At 40.1% G+C, this 25,837-nt stretch overlaps 1 protein-coding gene across 2 annotated transcripts in view; it reads right to left on the reverse strand.

Annotated features, from left to right (window-relative positions):
- PREX2 (phosphatidylinositol-3,4,5-trisphosphate dependent Rac exchange factor 2) overlaps positions 1–25,837 on the reverse strand; it is a 322,717-nt gene that overhangs the window by 208,393 nt on the left and 88,487 nt on the right. For both annotated transcript variants that reach the window (XM_075549599.1, XM_075549600.1), the window contains exons 5-8: positions 20,519–20,620; positions 18,537–18,698; positions 9,764–9,897; positions 7,152–7,255 (exon numbers count right to left, since the gene is read on the reverse strand). In XM_075549599.1, coding sequence (XP_075405714.1) covers positions 7,152–7,255; positions 9,764–9,897; positions 18,537–18,698; positions 20,519–20,620 — 502 coding nt within the window. The remainder of the gene's footprint in view (positions 1–7,151; positions 7,256–9,763; positions 9,898–18,536; positions 18,699–20,518; positions 20,621–25,837) is intronic.

Here is a 25,837-nt window from a genome sequence, read left to right on the forward strand (position 1 = left end):
TCCTCCGCCACAAACAGCCTAGAATAATAAAAGGTTGGGCTTGCTTCAACATGAGCATAATGTATCCCTGTCGTGGTCTACACAGGTGAAACAAGCTCACATTGTCAGAATAATCGGCTTGATGCTCCTGACACCAGCAGGTCCTGGGCCCTGGGCCAGCCACCTCGGGGCCCTGGCCTGCCTTTCTTTCCTTTCTGGAGGACTGCAGCCGAGGCCCTCTGCCTGAAATGCTCTTTATCGTGGCATAACTTGGCTTAGAAACATGGGGCTCATGGGGGAAACAAATGAAAACTCTGCAGCCTTGTTTCAGAGGGCTTCCTAACTAAGCAAAGCCAAGCTCCCCGGTGCGTCACTGAGTTTCACTGCGCTTTTCTCATGTGGTGTTTGCCTGCCTTGTAAATATGGAAGTCCCCAAGCAGGGCGCTCATCAAGGTCCCATTCTCCGCTCTGCCTAGTCAGACCTCACTCCTCTTTCAAGTGTTCCTACTGCCTTTTGTCGCTCCGGCCTGTGTACTTTCAACCTTTCCTTGGAAAAGCCAGAAGGAGACAAATAAACATCTGAAATCATATGACTGTTGTTTCCTCTTCAAAATCAATAGCAGACTCTAAAAGCAGCTTCATCCAGTAACAGGTTAGTTGCTTCATCAGTTGAACGCTAGTCACAAAACGCAGCTTGTGCATTAACTGCTTACACGAAAGGTCTAGTGCAGTCAATCTCCAAACTTAGAATGAATCGTTTCCAGAAAGAACACCTTCATCAAAGATCACAGGACAGCGCAACCATAATTTGTCCTTTAAAAAAAAAAAGTTGAGCCCATGAGTTTCAGAATAGAACCTTGCCCCAAGCGTTTCCAATGGCTGTGGTTGTTCTAAGGGACCTCACCAATCCATCCTAAGGCACATCAGCGTGGATTCAGATCACCAACCATCTGCTTTGTGGCCAAGGGCCTAACTATTTGCATCAGTCATGGCATTAAAAAAAAGAAAATACATTTACTGAAGCAAATCATGAATTGTTTATTAATTGGCACTTTCAAGTATCTGTAAGCCTCAGAGGATCTGAAATATTCATATTCTATAGAGTGTCTTAAAGAAACCCAATTAAAATTGCCACTTATTAAGTGCAGAATATCCAAGTGCAGCCATCTCTAGTGTCCAATTTCTTCAAAAAAAAAAAAGGGTAAAATCCAGAGTAACCTGCATATGTCACTGAGCGCTTGAAAGTTGGATGGCTTATAAATTTTTTTCATTTATTCAGATTGTTTGTCCCAAAACTGATATAACTATAAATTTCAGTGGACACACTAGCTCTCTTTCAATAACTTTGTATTTTAATAAGATGGACAATAGCCAAATATTAGTCAGACTAAAAAACAGAATAAATTTCCAGTAGGTATTATTCTGAGCATCAAGAAACTGATGTCTAAGTAATTCACTCGACCATCGACCTGATGAACAATGTGAACGTTTAAGTTTTTAAGAGATTTTTTATAAATTAATGAAACCATATTATAACTATTCAATATTGAAAAATTACATTTTGCAATAATCCTTTGATTTCATCACAGAATAGAATAACTTTTTTCTGGAATCCAAAATAACATAAGACATTTCTGGCGGCAAAAAACACAAGGATTAACTGGTTTTCATCCCTTTAAAACCTTAAAATGTAGTTCAATCTCTTTTTGGCCTTTTAAACTTCTGAAATACAATCCTTAAAGAAATAACCTAGAAACTCCAGTGTATTAAAAAGAACTCTTAGGCCTTTGGCACGCTTTGCAGCACTGTAAAGCTACCAGCTTCATTTTTACAATGCATTCAGGCCGTTGCTTACAAAGCAGCACTATAGTCGTGAAGCTGACCACACTCTTACCTATTGGATCCACCATTGTGCAAAAATAAACTACTTTTATTTGGTAGACATGGTCAAAAATAAAAATTATTATCATTAAGATAAGCATTTTATTTAAAGGAAGGAGGATACAAATTTATAGAGTCCATGATTATAAGTATTTTCACTCACTGCTCTAGACCTCTACTTTATAGCTTCCCGATCAAATGATCATTGTGAAAGAGCAGCGTAAGGGGGAAATCACTGAAAACATTGGCATGCAGGAAATGAGCACTGAGATACAGATACGGGGATTTGGCCGCATACTCAGTAGTTATCATTAGCTTTCAACATAGAAAATAAAGGACATTCTGCTGCCGCTGCTGCTGTTCCTATCCGATGCCCCCGCCAGCCCCACTCACAGCAGAACCAAACACTGCGTGACCCTGCAGCATCTTCACAGTTGGTAGGTTGAGCTCATTCTTGGAGCCGAGGTATCAACACATCTCCAAAAGATCTTCCTCTTTTTCGCTGACCGTCTACTTTACCAATGATGACGTCCTTCTCCAGGGACTGGTCCCTCCTGGTAGCATGTCCAAAGTACACAAGGCAGAGTCTACCATCCTTATCCCTACGGTGGCTGGGCTTCCTCTAAGACAAGTTTGCTCTTGCTTCTGAATATCCACACTGTCCATGTTCTTTGCCAAAATCATAACTCTGGAGCATTTATTCTTCAACCATCTTCCTTACTTATTATTCCATTTTCAAATGCATATGAGATGACTGAAAATACCATAGTTTGAGGCAAGCACGCTTTAGTCCTTAACGCAACATCTTTGCTCTTTACATACTTTAAAAAGCCTTATGGACCAGCTTTGTTGAATGCACTTTGTCTTTGAATTTTTTAACGACTGTGTCCATCAGCATTGATGGTGGATCCAAACAAAACAAAATCCTTAACAACTTCGATATGCTTTCTCCGCTTATCATAACGTTGTCTCTTGATCCATTTGTGAGGATTATTTTTCTTTACATTCTGAAGGCTGTAGTCTTTGATCAGAAAGGGCTTCAAATTTTCGGGCCTAGCAAACATGGTTCCATCGGCATACTGCACGTGGTTAGTGAGCCTTCCTCTAGTCTTGTCGCCTGTCCATCATCTAGGCTAGTTCCTCGGATCCTCTGCTCCTCAACCAGACTGAATCAGAAGGGTGGAGGGTCCAACCCTGACATGCCCATTTCTTGACCTTAAACCGTGTTTTATCACATTGTTCTTTCAAAACAACTGATTCTTGATCTATGTACAAGTCCCATAGGAACAGGCTTAATCATTCCGGTATTCCCATTCTTTGGAATGTCATCCAGATTTATCATGATCCATAAAGGTGAATACTTTTGCATAGACAATAAACGCAGATAAACGACTTCCTGGTATTCTCTGCTTCTAGCCAAGATGCATCTGACATCAACGTTTTCCATGTACTCTCCTAAAGACAGCTCAAATTTCTGGCAGCTCCCTGTCAATGTACTACTAAAACCACTTTTTCTCCTCAGAAAACTTCATTTGATATGATAAAGTAGATCATATATATAAAATAAATATTAAATATTTTAATTATTCTGCATGTCATATCACTGATTAAGATGTTCTATTCTAAGACACTATGATATAATCTGAGTGACTAAAATTAAACATATAATTACAATCATTTATTTCTCAACAGATTTCGTATGGTTATATGGTGACTGAGTAATTATGAGTCTAATTTCAAAAGTAATTATTTTTGGCACTTTGGAGTAAAACAGTATACAGTTCACTCTACTTAGAACAGAAAAGTTTTTACTGATACCTGTATTAAGAAAAATCACTCCATATTTCTGTAATATATTTAAAAGGAAAATGTAGAGAAAGCAATTCAATTTGCCATCAAAAGTCTAAGAATATTTAAAATTATATATCCCCATTGATTAAGTTTTATTATTTATGCCTAAGTGTAAAGTTTTTATTTTTTAATTAACCAAAAGGGGAGATTGGTCTGATGTTAGTTTCCTACATGCACAGACTTCTGAAGCTTGACTGTCCAGTGGGCTAAGCAGGGCAAAATGCAAGGAGATTGGTTTGAGCACACCTATCATTCCTCAGGAGAATGGTAAGGCTGTCTGCTCCTGTAAAGATTTAAAGTCTCTAACAAACACAGGGCAGTTCTACTGTGTCCTATGGAGTGACTATGAGTCAAAATCGACTTGCTGGCGGTTGGTTTGGTTTTTAAAGAACAATGGCTTCTCATTAGGGGGAGAACGTGGCATATGGGCATTGATCGACTTTATTGAGGTCTACTAGCCTCAGAGTGCCAATCAGAGTTAAAGTTGCAGAAAAGCAAACAAGCAGGTTCATCAACAACAAATGAAGAATCCACGACGGAAACAAAAACAAAGGATGAACGAGAGACAGCACAGTCCCGGACTGTCTCTTAAGAAGAAAATAAAGAACCAAAATGAATCTGCGAGCTCATGCCTTCTTCTTTCACCATTCTCCAGTGGCCCCGATAGACTTCAAACCTGGGGGAGCCTCAGCTCTCCTGACACCACCCAAGACATGGGCACGGGACCTAGCAAAAACAACGCTGGACCCAGCTCTCTACCAAACAGCTGAACAAGCTTGGCCAAAAGAGGTTCTTAAATCTGACTTCACGGCCATCATCGGAAATTTTCACGGGTTAATTAGTTGATCTTCAACGTCTCATCTGTCTTCAAAAATTCTATTTTTGAATTTCCAAATCTTGGCAGAAGATGCTTGCTTCCCCCCAGAGTCCTACTGAACACATCCATGAGAAAACAAAAGGGTCCCTGTAGGAAATGAGGGGGAAACAGCCAAGTACAGCCGCACAGCCTAAAATCTGTCTAAGTGACCTCATAACAACTAACGGTAGCCAACTGCCCACTGTGTGGAACTTAGACATATGTTTGAGAAAAACAAAAGGAGTGCAAAGCCCTCACTCAATGCCAAGTGTAGTGAATGTCTTCATCATATTCTGTGACATTGAGTCTTGGAAGGTTATGTCAAGAGATTGTATCAGACAATTTACGAAATTGAATGTCTTAAAATATACCCTGTCTTCCTCACTATGCCTACTAGTTCCTTGGGCTTTGTCATTCACAGTGTCCCCACCCTCACAGGTACTGTGGCCCCAAATGCTTAATGCTTACCAGAACTTTCTTATGTCATTGACTCTGAAGGTTGTTTTCCATTAAAATTTCAGCCAAAGCCACTTATCCTAAGCTTTCATTATGTAGCGTCTGCCACAGACACCCCGAGAGCCTGACTACCACAGTGTGCAGAGACCCTGGTGGGCTCTCACATTTCTTGATCTTGTACTTCAATTGTCTGCCTAACTAATTACGATATTCATTACTGAAACAGTGAGTGCAAATGGCACCGCCAATGACGACCAATCACCTCAACTGGTACAAAGGCTCAAAATGGGGCACAAGAGCTGGGCTCTGCACCACAGGCACTGGTGCCAGGAGCGCTTGGCCTCCAGGGAAGCAAGCGAAGGGAAGAACATAGGAGCATGCTGCAGCAACAGGGGGAAATGGCTCCACCGAGGTGAGGCAGGGCCACCAGAGAACAGAGGAATAGCTTGAGGGGGGCTTCCACCTGGTCCCTAATCAAGCACAACACGGGGTTTGTGTGTTCTTGTAAGCACCACGGGTGACCAAGGCAAGGTTACAAAAGTTAACATTTCAGCTAGTTCACTTGTTTCTAAATGTTACTGAACCACTTTCCTAGAAAGCATTAAAATGAATTCCTGCTAGCTTATAAAAATGCCATGTGTACTTTCCACTAGGTACGGTGACATACTAGGTCCCCCATGTTAGCCAGACAGGAGCTATAAGTATATTATTCAATCTGGGAGAGGGGAGGTTTCTACCAGCTGAGCGACAGCTCCACACCCGAATCCCCCCTGCAGTCAGTGAAGAGCCTCTTTACACAATGATGAACATCCAGTTTGGGTCATCATTCAAGGCGGGATTACTGCAAGGCCAAGTCGCTTGCCTGGGGCAATTCTGATTCATCAATCTTAGTCCCTGGCATTGATTCGTATTCCGAGGTCAGTGTAAGGAAATGGTGAGCAGAACAGCGTTTGTAAAAGAACGCTCCTGAGACAGATGACACACTTTCTCTCTGAGACTCAGACGGAACAGCTGAGGTTGGCGGCAAGGGAGCGCAAATAGCCTGGGCCCAATCCCATGTTTATATTGAATGTCCTAAGAGCACCCCCCACGTGAAAGCCAAAGTCATTTAGCAGTAAAGGATATTTAGTCTCAGAATTTACTTTTTTTCCTGAGAACATATCTTTGAACTTGTAAATAAATTCATGGGTTAAACATGTGGTGCCATTTACTGAGCATTTGTGGCTTATAAAATAGTTTTTTGAAATTGAAAAGAAAATTTTATTTTAACTTCATGTTATTTAGTGCTTGTAAGTAACCATCATTTCATGATGCTGCAGCTAAAATTGTTTATCTTCAAAACTAAAAAGGGAAGTTTCACTACAAGGAGCCCTTAAAATTACACAACCTGCCTCCATCCCCAAGTGTGTATACAAGAAAACTGGGTGTTTATTGATATTGATAATGGCTACTCTTTTGTCGTTAGTTGTCTTTGAGCCAGTCCCTGACTCATAGCAGCCTGATGGGTTACATGGTAGACCTGCTCCATGGGATTTTCTTGACGTTAGTCTTCAAAGAAAGAAAATCGCCAGGCCTTTCTTCCTCAGAACTGCTGTGTGGGTAACTTCAAACCATTCAGTTAGCAGTTGATCAGAATCTGCTTATGCCACTCAGACTCTTAATAGCTAAGTCACTAAAATCAAGGAAGACTATGCTATAATTATAATATATTCTATAATATCTTATAGAATTAAAATATTCTCACAATCATCATACTTTTATTTATAAACGATGGTATAGTTTAAAGAAAAGCTATTCATTCATTAACATGTTCTGCATATATACGCTCTATGCCAGGAACAGTGAATGTCTTGTGATTAAGGTTCAATGGGAATTTTATGATAAGACACTAGCCATCTTTTTCTTTGTATCTCTGTATTGACTGCTAGTATACACCTGTCAAATCTAATTTCCCTCTTTTACACTGGTCCCCCCTGCCTTAGCTCACCTTTCTACTCCTTCTACCCGATTGCTCTCCCTCACACAACTTTTCCAAGGTAAGGTAGTGTAGTTCAATTATCCAAGTGAGAAACCTGGCGCATGAGGGATTTAATACAGGTGATCTAATTCAAATCTACCGATTTCCTACCTGTGCCATCGTCCACATTCTCAACTTCCATCACCTCCGTATTGATCCTGCCACGAAAAAGGTAGCGATGTCCATCTGTAGATGCCTTGCTATTCTTCAACCGCCTTACAGAGATTGAAATCACACAGGCATTGTTAAAATATAGAGTGCAAAACCACATTAAAAACAACTTTGAGAAAGAAAAAATAATCACAAGAAAACCAACTGTTGGGCTATTCATTTTTTGTATGGTTTGGTGGTTTGTGAGCGGAGGCACTTCCGTTCATGTCAACACCAGCTGCTTCGCAAAGTCCGACGTAGATCCCAATTGAACAACTTACAAATGGGGGGGAATGGTCTTTTACTCAACATAGGAGATGGAATGAGTCCAAACTTGGACAGAGGTAACATTTGCTTCTTTTAAAATTTCATTTCTATTTTGTCCATCTTTATGCCATCTCTCAATTTTCAGCTTGCTGGTAATTGATTTTTTTTCATGTCCTAGTGAAAGACACTATCACTCTTGAAAGAACTTGTGAAAGAGATTTCTTAAACAGCATAATCCACCTATAAAAAACGTTTTCCTACATTGATTTTATGGCATAATAACTGTGTATTTTGAATAAGTCTGATAATACATATATAATATTTCACAAATGTATGGTGTAGTTTATAAGCATACAGGACATTTCAAACTTTGCACTGATTTCTTTAATCTCTAAAATTACATAACAAAGTAAAAAAAATTCTGGTTTACACATTAGCATTTGTAGTAATATATAATTATCTGTGCATTTCAGCATTGGGATCAAGGTCATTTGCAGTAATATATAGTTATCTGTGTATTTCAGCCCTGGGATCAAGGTCCACAAGTGCTGTAGTTCGCACATGAATACCTCACCAGTGCTGAGGAAGAAAGGCCTGAACATCTACACCCAGAGAGATGACAGCCAAGAGAACCTTACAGAGCAGTCCCATAACACATGGGGTCACCATGAATCAGAGATGATCTAACTGACAACAGGTTTGCTGTGGGTTGGTGGTTCAATCACTGCACATTCGTGTTTCTTTTTGAAATAGAATAAAAGAAAGATACCAAGAAATAACTTCAGGGAATTTAAGGAGGGCGAGAGCCCTCGTGACATAATGGTTACATATCTGCTGCTAACTCCAAAGTCAGTGGTTTGAAACCGCCAGCTGCTCCACAGGAGAAAGATGGTCCTTTCTACTCCCATAAAGATTTACCGTCTTAGAAACTCACAGGAGTTCTCCCCTGTCCTGTGATGACTTAAATCAGCATCCACTCATTGGTGGTGAGTTTGGGTGTCTTTTTATTGAGTCATGCCTGATGGCAGTCCCAATATCCAGCCAGGAGAGTGTGGTATAACAAAGAAAAGAGAAGCAAGAAGCAATTCTTTGAGAAAGAATTGAAGACATGAGCTCAATGCCACGTAAGATAAGAACGAAAGCAAGGACGTGACCGTGGCACTTAGAGCTCACTAGGCTTGGTGGAGAGTGGGCTCTCTATCATGTTGAGGAAAGGAAGAAAAGCGAGGCAGTAGAAAAAACCATGACCAAACATGCTTTCAAGAAGGTTGGCTGTGAAGAACACATAGCTGTACAGAGGTTGATATGGGGTTAAAGACATAGAAAGAGTAATAATAATAGAAGATAAAGACAGTCCCTAAGTTAGATGTGAACTACTGCTTCTAGACTTTAAATAGTCTGCAAATTTGTCCTCACTCTGAAATGACTAAATCAACCCGCAACCGGAAAACTGTCATCACAATCACCTGCATAGAATCTCTTAAAACCCTGACGTACACACATATTCTGACTCGCCATAAATTCCATCTAAAGACCCAACTCCCCAATGAAGGAGCTCATTTGTAACCTGAGGATGCTTCTATTACAGAACGCTTGCAACCAGGCAACTCCTAGAGTCACTGGTCAAATAATAGCTTAATTGGGAATAAAAAATGCGCAGAGACAAAAAGTCAGGCTGATTTTTACAGTGGAATGCTTAAAACAAAGCTGCACATGTTAGTGTTGACAAGTTAAAGAAATAACCATAGAAGAGCTGTCGCAGATGCAATGGTGGAGTTTCATGCCAGGTGAGGAGAGAATGGGCTACAAAAAATGAAAAGAACATGCATGTGTGCTTTGATTACACCAAAAAAGGTGACCAGAACAGGAAGTAATGAAAGCAAGCCAAGCGCTAAAGCAGTCCATGAATTCGTTGATGATAAGGAGATATTACGTGTGGTGAAAAACAGTAAAAACCGGGGAAAATAGTGGCTAAGAAAAACTAAGACATGAACTTTCAAATGCGCCAGCCTATTAGGGGAGGATGAAGTTATTTGGAAGCAGCATAAGGACACAAGGAAGACGCATCTCCTTTTCCGAGGGCTGGAGGCGTGTGCCTGTCCTGGAGAGCTCTGGGCAGGTGGTGTCCTCAGATGAGGACAGGATCGTATTTCAGTTACTTTTCACAAGCAGATGAAGACTACAATCAGACCAGTTCTGGCAATGTGACCGTTTGCCTTATGAAATCTCAGAAACATAAAGAAAAAACATATTATCTATGTTTTAATATGGATAAATAATTCCCGAGGTACTATTTATCCACTTACCTGTGTTTTCTTTTGCAATACACCAAAAGATTGTCAAAAAGAAAAAACACCCGTTCTTGAATATTTCCAGAAGAAATTTTCAACAATACTCCGCACATTAACATTTCAGTGCAGGTGTCGGTAATGTTGGATCCCTAAGTCAGGAAAAATTGAAATAAGAAGGTATGATCACATAACAGAAACATCGATGGGAAGTGTTTCCCTTCTTAATATTATCCGTGTTTTATGAAGCACTTATATGTCCAGAATAAAAAGTCAAGCAGTACAAAATTTTGTAAGATAAATATTGTTTTCTCCTTCCAGTCTCCTCCTGGGCAATCTCAGTAAGTACAACGACAAGTAAGAGATGCTTGCGTTTCCTTTTTGATATTTCATACACAGGAAACACAGCAGATATAGTGCATGTTACCTACCTTCTACTCCTGTTAAGATTTAAAATCGATAAAACCAAAAAATGGCTGTTGGACCCCGTCCTATAGAGTCCCTGCAAGTCAGAATTGGCTCAATGGCAGGGAGCTTTTCTGTCTTTGCTTGTCTTATGTTCTCTAAAGAGTAAATGATTGCAACTTACTTTCTTTTATATACACAAGGCTTTCTTTTATGTACACAAGACTTTCTTTTATGTACATAAGACTTATTTCCTGGACTGAATGGTTGTTGCTGTTAGAAAACAAACAAAACCAACTGCTATTGAGTTGATTCCAACTCATGTACTAAGCTGCTTGCTACCCACACCGAGAGGAAGGTTAGGTCATCTGCCCCCATAGAGATGGACAGCCCTTGAAACCCAAAGGGGCAGCTCTACTCTGCGCTAAGGGTCACTAAGAGAGGTGGTTAGGGGCGGTCAAGTTGGTCCAACTCACAGCAGCCTTATGTACAACAAAACAAAGGACTGCCTGGTCTTGCAACGTCTTCACAATCTTCATTAAATTTGCAGCAACTTCGTCAATCCTGCGTGTGAAGGGTCTTCATCCTTTTGACTGACCCTCCACCTGAGCAAACATGATGTTCTACTCTAGAACTGGTCCCCCCTGCTAAAACGTCCAAAGTATATGAGACGAGGTATGTCATCGTCTCTTCTAAGGAATATTCTGGCTGTATTTCTACCAATACAGATTATTTCCCTTCGCTAGTAGCCAACGATATCTTCAATAGTCTTTAACAAACCATAAATCAGAGACATCAATGCTGGTTTGGTCTTCCCCATCCTTTGGCCAGCTTTTGTGCGCGTATGAGACTATTCACATTGTCGTCCCTCAGTGTCATCACTGCCTTTGAACATTTGTAATAGTTTCTTGGCAGTAGATTCCCTCAAAACAATGCATGGGAGTTTATTTTGACTCCAAGTAAACCGAAATGCTTTCCACCTTCAATATTTTCTGTTTATCATCATGTTGCTTATGGGTGCAGTTGGGAGGACTTTTGTATTTGCATTCTTTATGTTAATTTGTATCATTAAATGCTTCAAGTCATTTTAGATTTCAACAATCAAGGTCATCTCATCGGCATAGCACAGCTTTTAAATTCGTTTTCCCCGATCTTTTACATAGTCCAGCTTTTATGGTTATTTGCTTAACATACATATTGAATAACTATGGTTAAATAATGCAAGCCTTAATCAAATTTAAACTACACAGTTTCTCCTTGTTCCATTCGAAAGCCTGCCTCTTGGTCTTGGTATGGGTTCTGGAGGAGCACAACAATTAGGTGTACAGGAATTCCCATTTGCCCCCAGTGTTAACCATTATCTGCTGCTATCCAAATAGTGGAGGCATTTATGTACTCAGCAAAACACGGGCAAACATCTCTCTAATATTCTCTGCTTTCACTGAAGATTTATCTGGAATCAACAACAAAACCCCTTATTCCACAACCTCTTCTGAATCTGATTGGATTTCTGGCAGTTCACTGTCTATGTACTGTTGTAACCATGTATTGAATGATCTTTAGCAAAGTTTGACGTGTGCCATATTAATAATATTGCTGGATAACATCTTCATTCCATTACATCACCTTTGTTTTTCAATGTGAAATGATATGGATCTCTTCCGGCTGGTTAGCTAAGAAGCTACCTTCCAAATGTCTTGGCCTAGGTGAGTAAGGGTTTCCAGCCTTGCATCCAACTGGTATTTCATAAAATGCTGGAGCCTTATTTTTCACCAATGCTTTCTGAGAAACTTGAGTTTCTTCCTTCAGTATCATAGGTTATTGATCACATACTGTTTCCTGAAATGGCTGAGTGCCTACCAGTTATTTTTTATAATAAAATCCAAAAGATAAGTAAAATAATTGCCATCTAGTCAATTCTGATTCATAGTCACTCTATAGGGTGGAGCAGAACTGCTTCATGGGGTTTCTTAGGAAATAAATTATCTTTTTAAAAATTTATTCTTAAATGAAAGAAATATATATATATATATATATATATAATCATTCCAAAGTTCAATAGTAAATCTTTGTTGAAGTTGATGCAACAACTTTCTGCCGTACATCAGTTAGCGGGTTCTACCCTATGCTATAGAGTTGCTGTGAGTCAGAATTGACTTGAACTTAAGTAAGATCACAATGAATAATTGACTAAAGCCATTATATATAACATAAGATGTCTATATTAACATAATATATACATATATTATTCAGATATGTATAGATTCATATTACAGATATTTTTAATTCTGCTTTTACAATTTAATTCAGAGTTCTCTCTCTTTTGAAATGTCTAAGAAATAACCAAAATAATACACTTCTATCTCTTTCATGATTGAATTTTGTTCCATGTTGTTTCTTGCATTCTATCCAAGACTTTCTAATGTGATCTTTTTCAGAGTGTTTCTAAGTGGTACATGGGCATCACTTAGATCTTCTAGTCTTGAATAAATGTGGAGACTGATGTTTTCTTATTCCATCAGCCAAGTGAACTGTCTCCATTGTTTCCATATATATTTCAATGTTCATTGCTTCTTTATGCCAGACAGGAGGAGACCAGTAACTGCATCTTAGATGGCAGCTCAAGAGCTTTTAAAAACAAAGTAGGATGTAGTGCCTTGTCTTTGTGAACTCTGTTATGCCAACTGATCTGAGCCTTGTGTCCTCTGACTCTTTGTCCTGATCCCCCAGGCTGAGGACTTCCTCTCACGTGGACCTAAAATCAGCACGCATGGAAGCAGCAATCAGGAAATCAAGCAGCATATTGCACTGAGCAAAGCTGGTCAAAAAGATCTCTGAAACCTTATCAAGAAGATGTTACTTTGAAGAGGAAGGTCTAGCTGATCGAAGCCATGGTGTTTTCAATCACCTCATATGCATGCAAAGGCTGGACAGAGGATAAGGAAGTTTGCCTAAAAGAATGTATGCCTTTGAGTTATGATTTTGGTGAGAATATGAAAGAGTGGTTCTCAACCTGGGGGTCGCGACCCCTTTGGGGGTCGAAAGACCCTTTCACGGGTCACCCAATTCAGTAGCAAAATTACAGTTATGAAGTAGCAACGACAAAAATTTTATGGTTGGGGGTGGTCAGCACAACATGAGGAGCTGTATGAAAGGGTCACGGCATTAGGAAGGTTGAGAACCACTGACCTAGAAGAATTTCTGGCTTTGAGTTATGGTTTTGATGAAGAATATGATGTGACATGGACTTCCAGAGAATGAATGGATCGGTCTTGGAAGGAGTACAGCCAGCATGCCTAGAAGTGAGGATGGCAAAACTTCATCTCACATATTTTGGATATCTTCTCGGAAGCGAATGGTCCCTGGAGAAGGGCATGGTTCTTGGTAAAGTCGTGTTGAGTGAAAAAGAAAACACCTGCAGTGAAGTGGATTGACACAGGGGCTGCAACGAAAGCTTTCTGCACAGCAATGATGGAGATGGCACGGACAGTCCAGTGTTTGAAGCTGTCGCACACAGGTTCCTATGAATCAGCCCTGACACAAGGGCACTTCACAGAAACAATCCACGATCGATGAATTTTAAACTATACCTATAAAAGGCAAGACTTCCAAAAGGAGCAATTCAAATGTAGACCACGCGCTCTAGTGATTACAGTCGCCATATAAACTGTACCTAAAAACTGATAGCAATGGTCGTTTTATTTTTACAGGGAAAATAAATGTACTCTAAAGGATTCAGTACATCTTTATGGAGTAGGTATAACATGGTGGAAATACAAATTTTAAAATCAGACTGCCCATTTTAAAATTTTAACACAGCTACCAGTTAGTTCTGAGATCTAGGGTAGATTATGTAACCTTCCTATCTGCATTATGGACTGTGTGTGCCTAAATGGGATTATAGTAGCTCCAAAATTATCAAAGGGGTCACCAAAGTGTGCATGCAACGGAGAACCAATATTTCCTCAAAAGGGAGCTGAATGGCTGCAGTCTGCAGTGAGAACCTCTGTCCTCCTCAAAGCAACGGTCCAAGCCAACTTGGTGGAACATTTAATGCCGGCCACAAATGACCACGGTTGTAATATCAGGACGGACACTCATTCGCTCTGGAAAGGGCACAGTTTCAGGTACCAAGTCACCACCTTGAAACCTGACACTGGAGCTTGTCTGTTCAATGCTGGGAGCTCCTCAATATAATTTCAACTAATTTCATTTGTGTTGTTGGCAACCAGAGAACCTTAAATAATATGACTTTTCATAGATAACTACCTATCGTAGGCAAGAGCATCAATATTTAAGAGACTGTCTCGCATTTGCAGTGTTTCACAATATTCAAAGTTCTTCCATTGGTTTCAGCAGCAGTCACCCGCACTGGACATGGGTAGGAGTGACTTAATGCATTCTCCCAAGCTTAGGGTCAGATTCCAGGCTAGAAACCATGTCTGCGAAATAGTCATACATTCCCTCCATTCTCTTAGGGGTCTTGGGAGCCAGACATTGCATTGATGATTTACCTAAGTTCAATGCAAAAGAGGATAAATGATAACTTAACCAGTATAAAGGAATAAACAGAAAGGTTGAAAGGCTGAGGTATTTTATTGTAAAGATCCTTCATTTGATTTATAGGGGAAAGGCTTCATGTCACAAACTTGGGACACGTCAAGGGCAGAGGCCAGTCCCTGGAAATGAACCAGTGAAGTGAAGAGGCAGTGAAAACAGAAAGTCCTTCAAGAGTTGGCCTGACACAATAACTTCAATAAAGGCCTCAGAGGTCACAACGATTAAGAGGATGCCTCAGGAGGGGCAGTATTTCCTTCTGCTCTGCCTACGGTTGCTGAATCGAAACCAACTCAAGGGCGTCTAGCCACAACAACCAGACGCTGAGTAACAAAACGAGCTACTAGGGATAATAATTCACGTGCAATAGGAAAGATGCAGATCCACAGTGTGTCCGACTTGGATCCGATTCAAGAGAACTTAATTGATGAAGCAAGGGAGTCATCTCTTCAAACGTCAACTCAACAGTCTGCGAGGGAAGCTATTTCCCAACATTAGTCCCAAGCTCCGAAATGCAAAAGTGCTGTAAGCAGCTCCTTCTGTTTCTGTCGAACCATCTAACATTTGTGCCTGATATAACCCCACGACAGCTGCTCCAGCTACACACGCAGGTATCTGCAGACAGGGCAATAGTCCTCACTACCAAACTGAAAGTAGCTTAGCAAGCAATTTTCCACTACTTCCCGGGACCCGAATTCACTCTCTAGGAACCAGTGTCACTGGGTTAGCAATTTCCCCTAAATCCCCAAGGGGGTTGGGGGAAACTCTTGCCCTCTGAGTATGATGAGCAGGAACTAGGAACTGGTTCTTATCACAAGTCGCCAACCAGTTGGAAGGACTTCAAGTCGCAACCTCCCAAAGTCTCAACATTCCTCATATCTGTGTAGCTGAGTCTCAGAATTTTCAAATCCAAGTTATGCAGAATTCATTTATCACCCTTCTTGAACTAACATGCATAGTAGCTTCCTTGTGCCTACTGGAATTATATCTATATCTGATATTCCTGAATGCTCTGCAAATTCCCTAAACCCCATCCAGGTTTCTTTACCTCTCTGGTTGGTCTTCATCTTGCACTCAAAAGGTTAAAACTAACCAAAGAGGAGCGAACTCTAGGCAGCTTCTGCAGTGATCTACATATACCACATAGTAGGACTGACATGCATTCTCCCACTGAGTAATGTATGTATGCATCTCACTTATGGTTATGGCTAGGTTCCTAACACCAACTTGTTTGGTGAACTGTTGGGCAAGGAGATAGTCGATATGTAAGCAGAAGATGCATTGTGTAAGCAACATCAATAGATTTCCTCATTTCTGCAGCATGTTCGATCATTAGGATGTATACCGGGAATATACAAAACAGTGACAGACTCCCTGTCCCTAGAGAACTGAACAGAGTCTTTGAAGTTTTTGTGTTAGAAAAAGTCCTGGCAGATTTTGCTGACAAATCCAGCCATTTGAACAGAGTTTTTCTTTCAATTTCTAAGTGCAGTTTTTCTTCCAATTTCTGAAGGACAACAGAACTGCAAAAGCAAACTTTCCTCCATTTTTCTCGTCCCAGCAGGACAGCATCTCCCAGGGAATGGTTGAATCAACTGCAAAACACACAGCCATTGTAGCTGACTGAAGGCAGCGGCATTCATGCTGAAATCTGAGGTCGCCGTGGACACTTGAATCCGAGACGGAGAGGAAGCTAAGAGACCTCGGTTAGCATTTTTAAATATTCATAGTGGAGACTGGATACCAGAGAACTCTTTCAAATCAGTATTTAAGATTTCTTTCCAATCTAGTGAACAATATTTTAAGCCTTGAATGAAAACCAGTATTTTGGAGCTTGAATGAGCTTTGCGAACTGTCATGGAAACCAGAATAAGATGCTCACCAAAAAAAGAACTAAACGAATACAGTAGAGAGGCACAAATGATCAAAGCAATTGGCATGGATTGGTAAGGTTCGGCATATTATTGGAATCATTTTAGATGTTCTTTATGCTGTTGAAATTTTGTATACTTTACAACCAGAAAAAAATTATGCTAGTCCATGTTGTTGGTACTCCTTTCAAAGCGGGATTCCTGAGCAGAACAATGAAAATGTCCTTAAGTTGACTGTGGCGATGACTGCACAACTCCTCTTTATGTGACTGAGCTACTGAGTTGCATGATGTGTGAATCACACGCCAATAAAAAAGGTTTTGTTTTTACAATAGACGCACGGTTTCACGTTGCTCCAAGCACAATAGAACCAAATGCTGTCGGGTCCTGCGCCCTCCTTATGATTGGCTATGAAGTAGCCTATGGCGATCCATAGAGTTTCCGCTGGATGGTTTTTAAGACAGGTCTCGAGGCCTTTCTTCCTAGTACGTTGTAGTTTGAAAACCCCACTGACACTCGTTCAACGTCACAGCAACACGAGAGGCTCCTCTGACGGACAAGAGGGGGCTGTGCACCTAGTGCTTTGATCAGTAATCCACCAAGCCTCTTGCTACCAGGCCAGTCCTCTACCACTGAGCCACCCCCATCCTAGTCCACAGCCCATGTGGACTTAAAGCAATGGAAAGATACATTCTAACTTATTTTTGTCACACTACTAAAGTACATATGAAAAGACTGAAATTCAAAGTTAACCTGGATGAAACATCATAAAGATTCTGAATAAAACTACTCGTTTTTTTCTTTTGAAATCTTTTGAAAATCTTTTTCTTTTGAAACCTCACTGCGATAGTTTACTGTGCCAGCCTGGCCGATAAACACAAGTAGGATTAACTGAAGGGCGGAGGGATAAATGGCTCGGTGAGCCTCACCTTGCTTGTTCTGTGCCTCAGTTTAAAGGGGTACACTACCTGTAGGATGCCTAGCCTGTGGACTGTGTCGCTGTAAGTTGAGGTCCCTTTAAGCCCACACAATTGGAATGTTCATCTCTGGAGCTGGGGACCAACTGTTGATGACAGTTGGGGACCTGCCTTGTTGTTTGCTGCCTGGGTATATACAGCCCAGCTCTCTCTACAGAAAGGACTGGCGACTGGCGGCTCTCAAGCCTTAAAGGACTGCTAGTGTCTCACTGCTTTATAATTTAACTGTTAATTTCTTGTATTACCTATCTGTATATAATTTAACGGTTCATTTCTTGTGTTATATATCTATCTTTATAAATATATTTATATATAATTACCAGCAATCTGGTTTTATCTCTCTAGAGAACCCTGTCCAACACACTCCCTTAACAGATCATGAAACACTGATGGTTTTCAACTTGAGTGTATCGTATAAATCCTATCATACCCAGTTCTCTCCTTTTAGAAATGAACAAATCAAAAACGGGAGGAGCAAGCAGCCTTAAAATGAAATTCTATACCAAACATCTAATTCAGAATAAACATAACATCACAGCACCTCTATCAACCCTTTACTTCCCCTTCTTTTCTTTCTCTGGGATGCAGGATACATGCTTATTCATGAAAGTTAAGACTGGACAAAAGGAGACTCATCATAAGCCAAACCTGAAATAGCAAAGTTTAGAGGCCACCCAGTGGTAATGAGTTTCATCATATCCTTTCAGGGGTAATTATTAATGAATTCTGAATTGGTTGTGTGGAAATTCTTGAGCCTCCAAATGTTTTGATATTTATATTTCCGCCACAGTAATACAATGAAAAATGTCTCAGGGGATTTTAAAATAACAATGAAAATTTACATTTTTCAGAACTGATGGAACAATCTAGCATTACCTAGGAACATGATCATTTGTGGTCCATTCAATGCCCATAATTCTCTAGAGACTTAAGATATCACAGAGCTATTTTAAGCTGGATTGATGAGTGAAGTGAAGGTACCTCCCAGCCTTCAATGTGAGATTGCCATTCCTCTAAAACTTCCAGTTTTTCCATCTGTCTCTTGGTCTCGTTTATGTTGGAGCAGACAGCTTTCATGGCTTGGAGGGCTTCCAGCACTGCGCCATAGTCACTGTGTCTCCTTGGAGTCCGTTTCAACAACTCCTGTTTACACACACACACACACACACACACACACACCAAAAAAGAAACAGAATGTTCTTTGGTCTTCGTCTTTCTGGTACAGCAGGTTCAGACAGAAAGGGAAATGAAAACTGTCAAGCTCCCTAGAGATATATCCTTAAATCACATCACAAACTCTGACGAGGAAAAGAGCAAGACCAAAAGGTCCAGTCAATGAGCAATGTGTTACCCCAGTTCACGTGTTCTAGTCATTTTTAACTTTTCCCTCAAAATTATTTCCTACAAAAAATGGTTCCGTGTCTCCTTTCACACCCTTAAAGAACTCAACTGTGGCACGGAATCTTTTTGAAAAGACTGACTGCAGGTCAACTTCACATCCCTCGGATGGGGGCTGAGTAACAAAACATGCCATCAATGAATTCCATTGTATCAAACGTCATTTGGATGCCTTGTTTTCTAAGAATTTTTGAAAACCTGTGATATCAGGATAATAAACAAAAGTTAAAATATCTTATAATCGAGCAAAATAAAAACGCATAAACTCCATCAGTGAAGGTGCCATTTCTGTTGTTTGCCTCAATGATTCAGGTTTATTCCCTGTTATGAATGACCTGTGACATACTGCTCAATAGCTTCCTTTCAAGTTGGAGGGTGTTTGTTTGTTTTCTTAGTGAGGATTTTTTTCCCCGTTCAGGATATTGAAACTAAAGATCACGGTTAGTCTTTGAAATAGATTAAAATGTCATGTTAGTTGTTTGAGAGCACAAAATTAAACTCTTCCCCTGCTGTCTAGACAGCCCTGACCACATGGCTTTATAATTAGTCATTTCTTTCCCTAGTCCCGTGGCCATCATCACGTCACTAACACAGTGACAGAAAACCAGAGGCAATTCCTTGGGGGAAATTTTCCCAATTCTCTCAATACAGAGGAAAAAATAAACAGTTGTTATTTTCTCATGCACTATTAGTATTGAAAACCGCACCCGAACCTCTGACCCTACATGTGACATCAACACACTGATTTACAGAGCTAGCACCCAAAACAAACAAAACATGACATCACTTCCGACACAAGTTTGAGAAATGTACCCTGATCACTAGTGCACAAAAGAGAAATGTGGATGTCTCCAGAAATTCTAAAGGGAAATATCATTAGGAAAGCACAAGAAGTTGGGTGAGTGAGTCCACACAGGCGAGGATGTGGGCTGTCAGGACTGTGTCCAGCAGGGCGTCTGTGGAATTGGGACATGAATATAGTGAGGGCAACACATAATGAATAATCTTCTGACAAGTTTTTTTATGACACGTGTGTTAGTTGGGCAATACAAAATTTCTAATTCCACAAATAATTCCCCTTTTCCTCATCACTGCATTCCATGTTCCGTCCTTCATCGCCCCACGGGGCCCTCGCCACTCCTTTACAATAATGACTCAAAGGACAGGCTCTGAAACAATACAAATGTGCCCTTGCCTATATGGGCATTATGAAGTCACTGATGTTAGAAGAAATAAAACAAAATGATGTTAGAAATAGCCATTAGCTCTATAGGTAAGGAGCAATAAAATATAGTTAAAATGTACTGACTATAGCCTATCATAAACAGATCCTTTGAAATGAATGCCTTTACTATAAATGAAATTCAACAAAGCATATTTTCTACTCTGCTTCTTTTCACATAAGATTTGTGTTCTACTCATGGAAAAAAAAGCAGCCATTTTACCAATCACAATGGTATACATTTTCCTATTATGTCAATGTTTTAAAGTATTTTAATTAAAGATCATCAGAAAAAATATGTCGGTACAAAACTTCACTACCATTAAGGAAACTGATAAATTACCTTCAAAAGGAGCGGGTACTTGCATATTCTCTGTATTGGTGTTACTAAGTAGCCTTCTAGGGGGACGTCTGTGTTCTTTCGTCCTCCAAGTAACATGCAGTTCTGGGTGAAAGCAAACATAGTTAATTATATTTTAAAGCTGAGGCTATAAAACTTTCCTACACCATAAACCCTCCGATAAAACTCATGAAAACCTATGTCTCTGTACAGCCCCTTTTTCTTAAGAGTACATTCAGTCACAAATATTTACACAGTGAGAAAGCAGAATGCTTTTACTGCCCACATAAGTTCCAGAAACTAAAACATTTTAACTCATATTTTTAATCAATGTCTTAAAATTAATCTATGTATATTCTCTTAAATATGAAGTTGGAGGGAAAGATAAGCAGAACAATGGATGTGTGTAGATAGATGAATAAAAGGCTGGTGATGCTGGATGAAAGGAAGGATGGCTAGAGGAGTGAATGATAGATGTAACATGGTTGAGTGTTTACATAGATAAGGAGAGAGATAAAGACTGTCAGTGCTTCTACAGAGAAGTGGCACTATAGAAGGAAAGACATCTTAAAGCTTGGTTCTAAGCCAGGGTTGGCCAATTTTTTTCAAAATTCTGTTTCCCACCTGGTAAAATTGCCAAGTGATCTCTAGTCACCTTTAGCTCTGAACATTTAATCAAGGGTACACAGTAGTCAGTTCCTACTGGTCTACCAGCTTGTTGCAATGGCCCCACTTCAGCAAGTCCAGGCTGCCAGAGCAGCCATATTTTAACTAGGATACAGGGAAAGCGTGGGCTTGTTCATCACTGACTGGAAGACCACGCGGACATTCTGGGAAGACCTGGGTGGATACCACAGAATAAGAATGGCAGCTGAAAAGCACAGGACCTCTGAATATACTCCACACTCACAGGGGAAAACGCCTCTGACACACTGACTGATGAGGAAGCGAAGGAGTCAAAAGGAACCCTCAAAAATTCAGATAACATTTTTAAAACATGAGCAAAGATACCAAACGAGAGACATATTCAGAAACCATGTGGTTTTACTACCAAGAAGTTGGCAACTGAAACCCATCCAGAAGCATCACATAAGAAGCAGGCCTGGCAACTTTTTTCTGCTGCAGTTACAGCCAAGAAACCTGGGTGGACTAGTTATGTTCTGAAACACATGAGGTACCCAAGTTACAAATCAACAGTAGAAATGAAATAAGCAGAAGAGATGCCACAGAATCAGACCAGGCAAATTATTCAAGCCAAACCAACCGACCGAACAAAGCAATTGTAACCAAACATATTGGGGAAACTATCAAAATCCAGACTTGATGCAACATATTATTTAGAATGTCCAGTTTTCAATTAGATAAATTGTGAGATATGCAGCAGAACAGGAAAGCGTGTGATCCTTACAAAGCAAAAGAGAGTAACTTTGAGGACCCCCCCATGATGGATCTCACAGGTGCAGACCTCCAAAGAGCTCCCAAAGCACACCTGCATGGGCAGCAGACTAGCAGATGAGTTACCCAGACGTTCTACAACCCAAACTGGAGGCGCCAAGTGAAAGAGAAGCAGATGACAATCCCGGAAATGTGAGTGCCAGAGGAAAGGATGGAGGAGTGCACTGAATGCCTCATAAGAAAAGAAGATAAACAAACGTGACAACCCAGATTTAGAATTCGCCAGAGTAAAACAAACCTGCAGGGCTGAAAAGGAGTCAGAGATTACAACTTGTAAACAAGGTCAAGAGCACAGCAAACCAGAGGGGGTCAGCGTAGTCGCAGAACTCTCAGACAGAGGGAGCCAAGCAAATTTCATAGCAGTCTCTTTTAATCTTTGGAAATAATGGATAATTTAAAGGGTCACTTGAAAGGAAATTAATAATCATCACCATCTAAATAATAAATATTTAGAAATACAAAAGAGTAATGAATAAAATAAGAAAACCCACAAACAAAATGAACTCAACAGAAAAAATAACATGGAATCAATAAGTCAGCAGAAATATACACACACACACACCAATCGCAGTAGTAAATTCATCTCTACAGATAATTTCACTGAACGCAAACGGACTGAGTGCACTAATTGGGAGACACAGAGCAGAAGAATGGGTAGCACAAAAGGACCCATCAATATGCTGTTAAAAAAAGATACACCTTGAACACAGGACAAAATTAGATGAAAATCCAAAAGGTGGAAAAAATAGATACAAGGATAATGGCAATTGAAAAACAGACAATGAGTGGCAATATAAATGTCTAATAAAAAATATACTTTAAGGCAAAAACCAACATCAGAGACAACAAAGGACAGTATATAAGGACTGTGTCCACTGAATGAAAGGACACAGCTAAATGAATAATGAAAAAAATGCACTCAAGGAATGAGCCTCACAATGCATAAGCCAAACTCTAACAAAACGAAAGAGTAAAATAAATAACTCGGTGATAATAGTAGAATATTTTAGAACACTTTAATAACGCTCGGTGTAAGACACAATGAAAGTAACTAAATAAAAAGAGAAAAGAACTAAGCGACACGGCCAAGTTGACCACATAGAATTATGGAACACTTTACCCAATAAAACACAAGTAGTTATTTTCCAGCATACATGAAACAGTCTCTAGAATTGACCATATGTTGTTCCAGAAAAAGCCTTGATAAATTTTAAAATATCGAAAAACTGCAAAGCATCTACTCGGATTACAACACTATAAAGTTAGAAACCAACAATACGAACGTCGATGGGAAAATATAAGATGGAAATTTACATAACACCTGCTTCAAAAAACCACTAATAAGTAATAGAAAAAAATGTCTTTAACTCTTCTGAAACATAGGAGAGTGAAAGCACAACTTACCAAAACCTTTGGGACACACCAAATGCTGTGCTCAGAGGGCAATTAATAGCAATAAAATGCAAACGGGGGAAAAATAAAGCCCTGATCAATTCCTTAATGAAACATCTCTAGCAATTAGGGAAAGAGCAAGAAAATAACCCTGCAGTTACTCCGAAGGAGGAAGATGAGACCATCAGCTCCTGTAACGTGTTGCACGCTCAGAAGCCCAGACGGGCAGGCTTAACCTGTCCTGTAGAGTCACGATGAGTCGAAAGCCACACCATTTCAGTGAGATTTTGTTTTCTTTCTGTCATATGCAAGTGAAAGTGGGATATTAAATAAAGAAGGCTGAAGAAGAATTGATACATTTGAATTAAGGTGCCGACAAAGAATACTGAAAGTACTTTTGACGGCCAAAGAAGCAAACACATCTGTCTTGAATGAAGTACAGCGGAATGTCCCTTAGGGACAAGGATGGCGAGACTTAGTTAATCCCCTTTGGACATCTCAGGAGAAACCAGCCCTGTGAGAAGGACACCGTACTTGATAATACCATGACTTGGGGCGGGCACACCTTCGCCCTCAGTGTAACATCCTTGATTTTCAATGCTTTGAAGAGCTCTTGTATAGAAGATTTACACACTGCAATGAGTCCTTTGGTCTCTTGACTGGGGCTTCCACGAGCATTGATGGTGGATGCAAATCCTTGACAACTTCCATTGTTGCTCCATTTTACATGATGCTACCTATTGGTCCAGTTGTGAGGATTGGGGTTTCCTTTACACCGAGTTGTAATCCACACTGAAGGCTGGAGTCCTTGATCTTCATCAGCGAGGGCCTCAAATTCGCCTCACTTTCAGAAAGCAAGGTTGTATCTGCACATTGCAGTTGTTAAGAAGACTTCCCCAAACCTGACGCCACATTCTTCTTCACAGAATCCAGCTTCTCTGATTATCCATTAGAGAAATGCAAATAAAGATAATTAGGAATCATCATCTCACCACGCAATTAAAAACAAAGTTCAGGGAAATAAAAAGCAAAAATTTCTGGCAAGGGTATGGATTCATTGCTCTGTATGAGCTTAGTGTTCAAACCACTGTACCCATTTATCACTGTACCCATTTAGCTGACGATCTACTGTGTGTGGCGTTCTTCCCCAGGGACTGGCATGGCCCAAATACATGAGACAAACTCTGCCATCCTAGCTTCTGAAAAGCATTCTGGTCATACTTTTTCCAGCTCCATTTTGTTTGTTCTTCAAGCATCACGTGATATATTGAATATTCTTTGCCAACACAGCAGTTCAATGAATAAGTTATCCAATCTTCCTAATTCACTATTCAGCATCCACATGCATATAAGAAGAATGTTACTTTGAATGAAAATACCTTGGTCCCCAAAGTGCTATCTTTCCTGTTAAATACTTTAAAGAGCTCTGAACAGAAAATTTAAACAATGCGATACAATAGCGGATTTATTAATGGCAGTGTCTATGGATGTTGGTTGTGAATCTAAGTAAAAGGAAATCCTTGACAATTTTAATATTCTCTTTGTGTAATACAATGGTGCTTTTGGGTCCAATTATGAGGACTTTTGTTTTTCTTCCATTGAGCTGTAAGATTCATACTGAAGACGGTAGTCTCTGATCCTCACCAGTCAGGTTTTCAAGTCTTCTGCCTTTTCAGCAAAGCACGATTGAGTTCTCTGCATAGCACAGGTTGTTAGCCTTCTCCTGTACTAATACTTCATGCTTCTGCTCCAATGATGCAGTCAGAATAAACCCTGAATAAACATCGCAAAGGAAACAACCTTGATATATGCCTTTCCTGATTTTAAGCCATGCGGCGTCCACTTGTTCTGAATGAATGACTGCCTCTCGTTCCATGAGCACCGTGAAGTCTTCCGGAATCCTCATTCTCGGCTGCCTAGATTCTCTGACCCACATATATGCTTTTTCAAAGTCAATAAAAGAGAGGTAAACATCTCCCTAATATTCTCTGCCTTCAGCCAACATTTCTCTGCCATCAGGAATGATATCCCTCCTTCCTATCCTCTTTTCAGTTTGCCTTTAATTTCTAGCAATTCCCTTTCAACGTATAGCTGAAACACTTGGAATTATTTTCAGCAAAATTTGATTTGCATGTGTTATTAGTTACTTTGTTCAATAACTGCCACATAATTTGCAATGGCCAAAAATAGAAATCTTTTTCAGTCAGTTGATGATGTCGATATCTCCCAAATGTATTGGCCCAGGCAAATGAGTCGCTCCCGAGTCACATGCATTGACTGAAACATTTCAACTGCTCTTTTATCACGCCATGCAGCTGTGATTCACCTATGCCTTCCATGTAGCTCAGCATTCTCTCTTCGGTACTACCTGCTCTTGCTCATATGCTACCCATATTGGCTCTGTGTATTTCTTCCAGATATTTTGAGTGTTTCATGCATGGTTTAATATTTTGTTCATAGAATCTTTCAGTATTG

The sequence above is a fragment of the Tenrec ecaudatus genome, chromosome 5 (assembly GCF_050624435.1).
Source record: "Tenrec ecaudatus isolate mTenEca1 chromosome 5, mTenEca1.hap1, whole genome shotgun sequence".
Classification (NCBI taxonomy): Eukaryota; Metazoa; Chordata; class Mammalia; order Afrosoricida; family Tenrecidae; genus Tenrec; species Tenrec ecaudatus.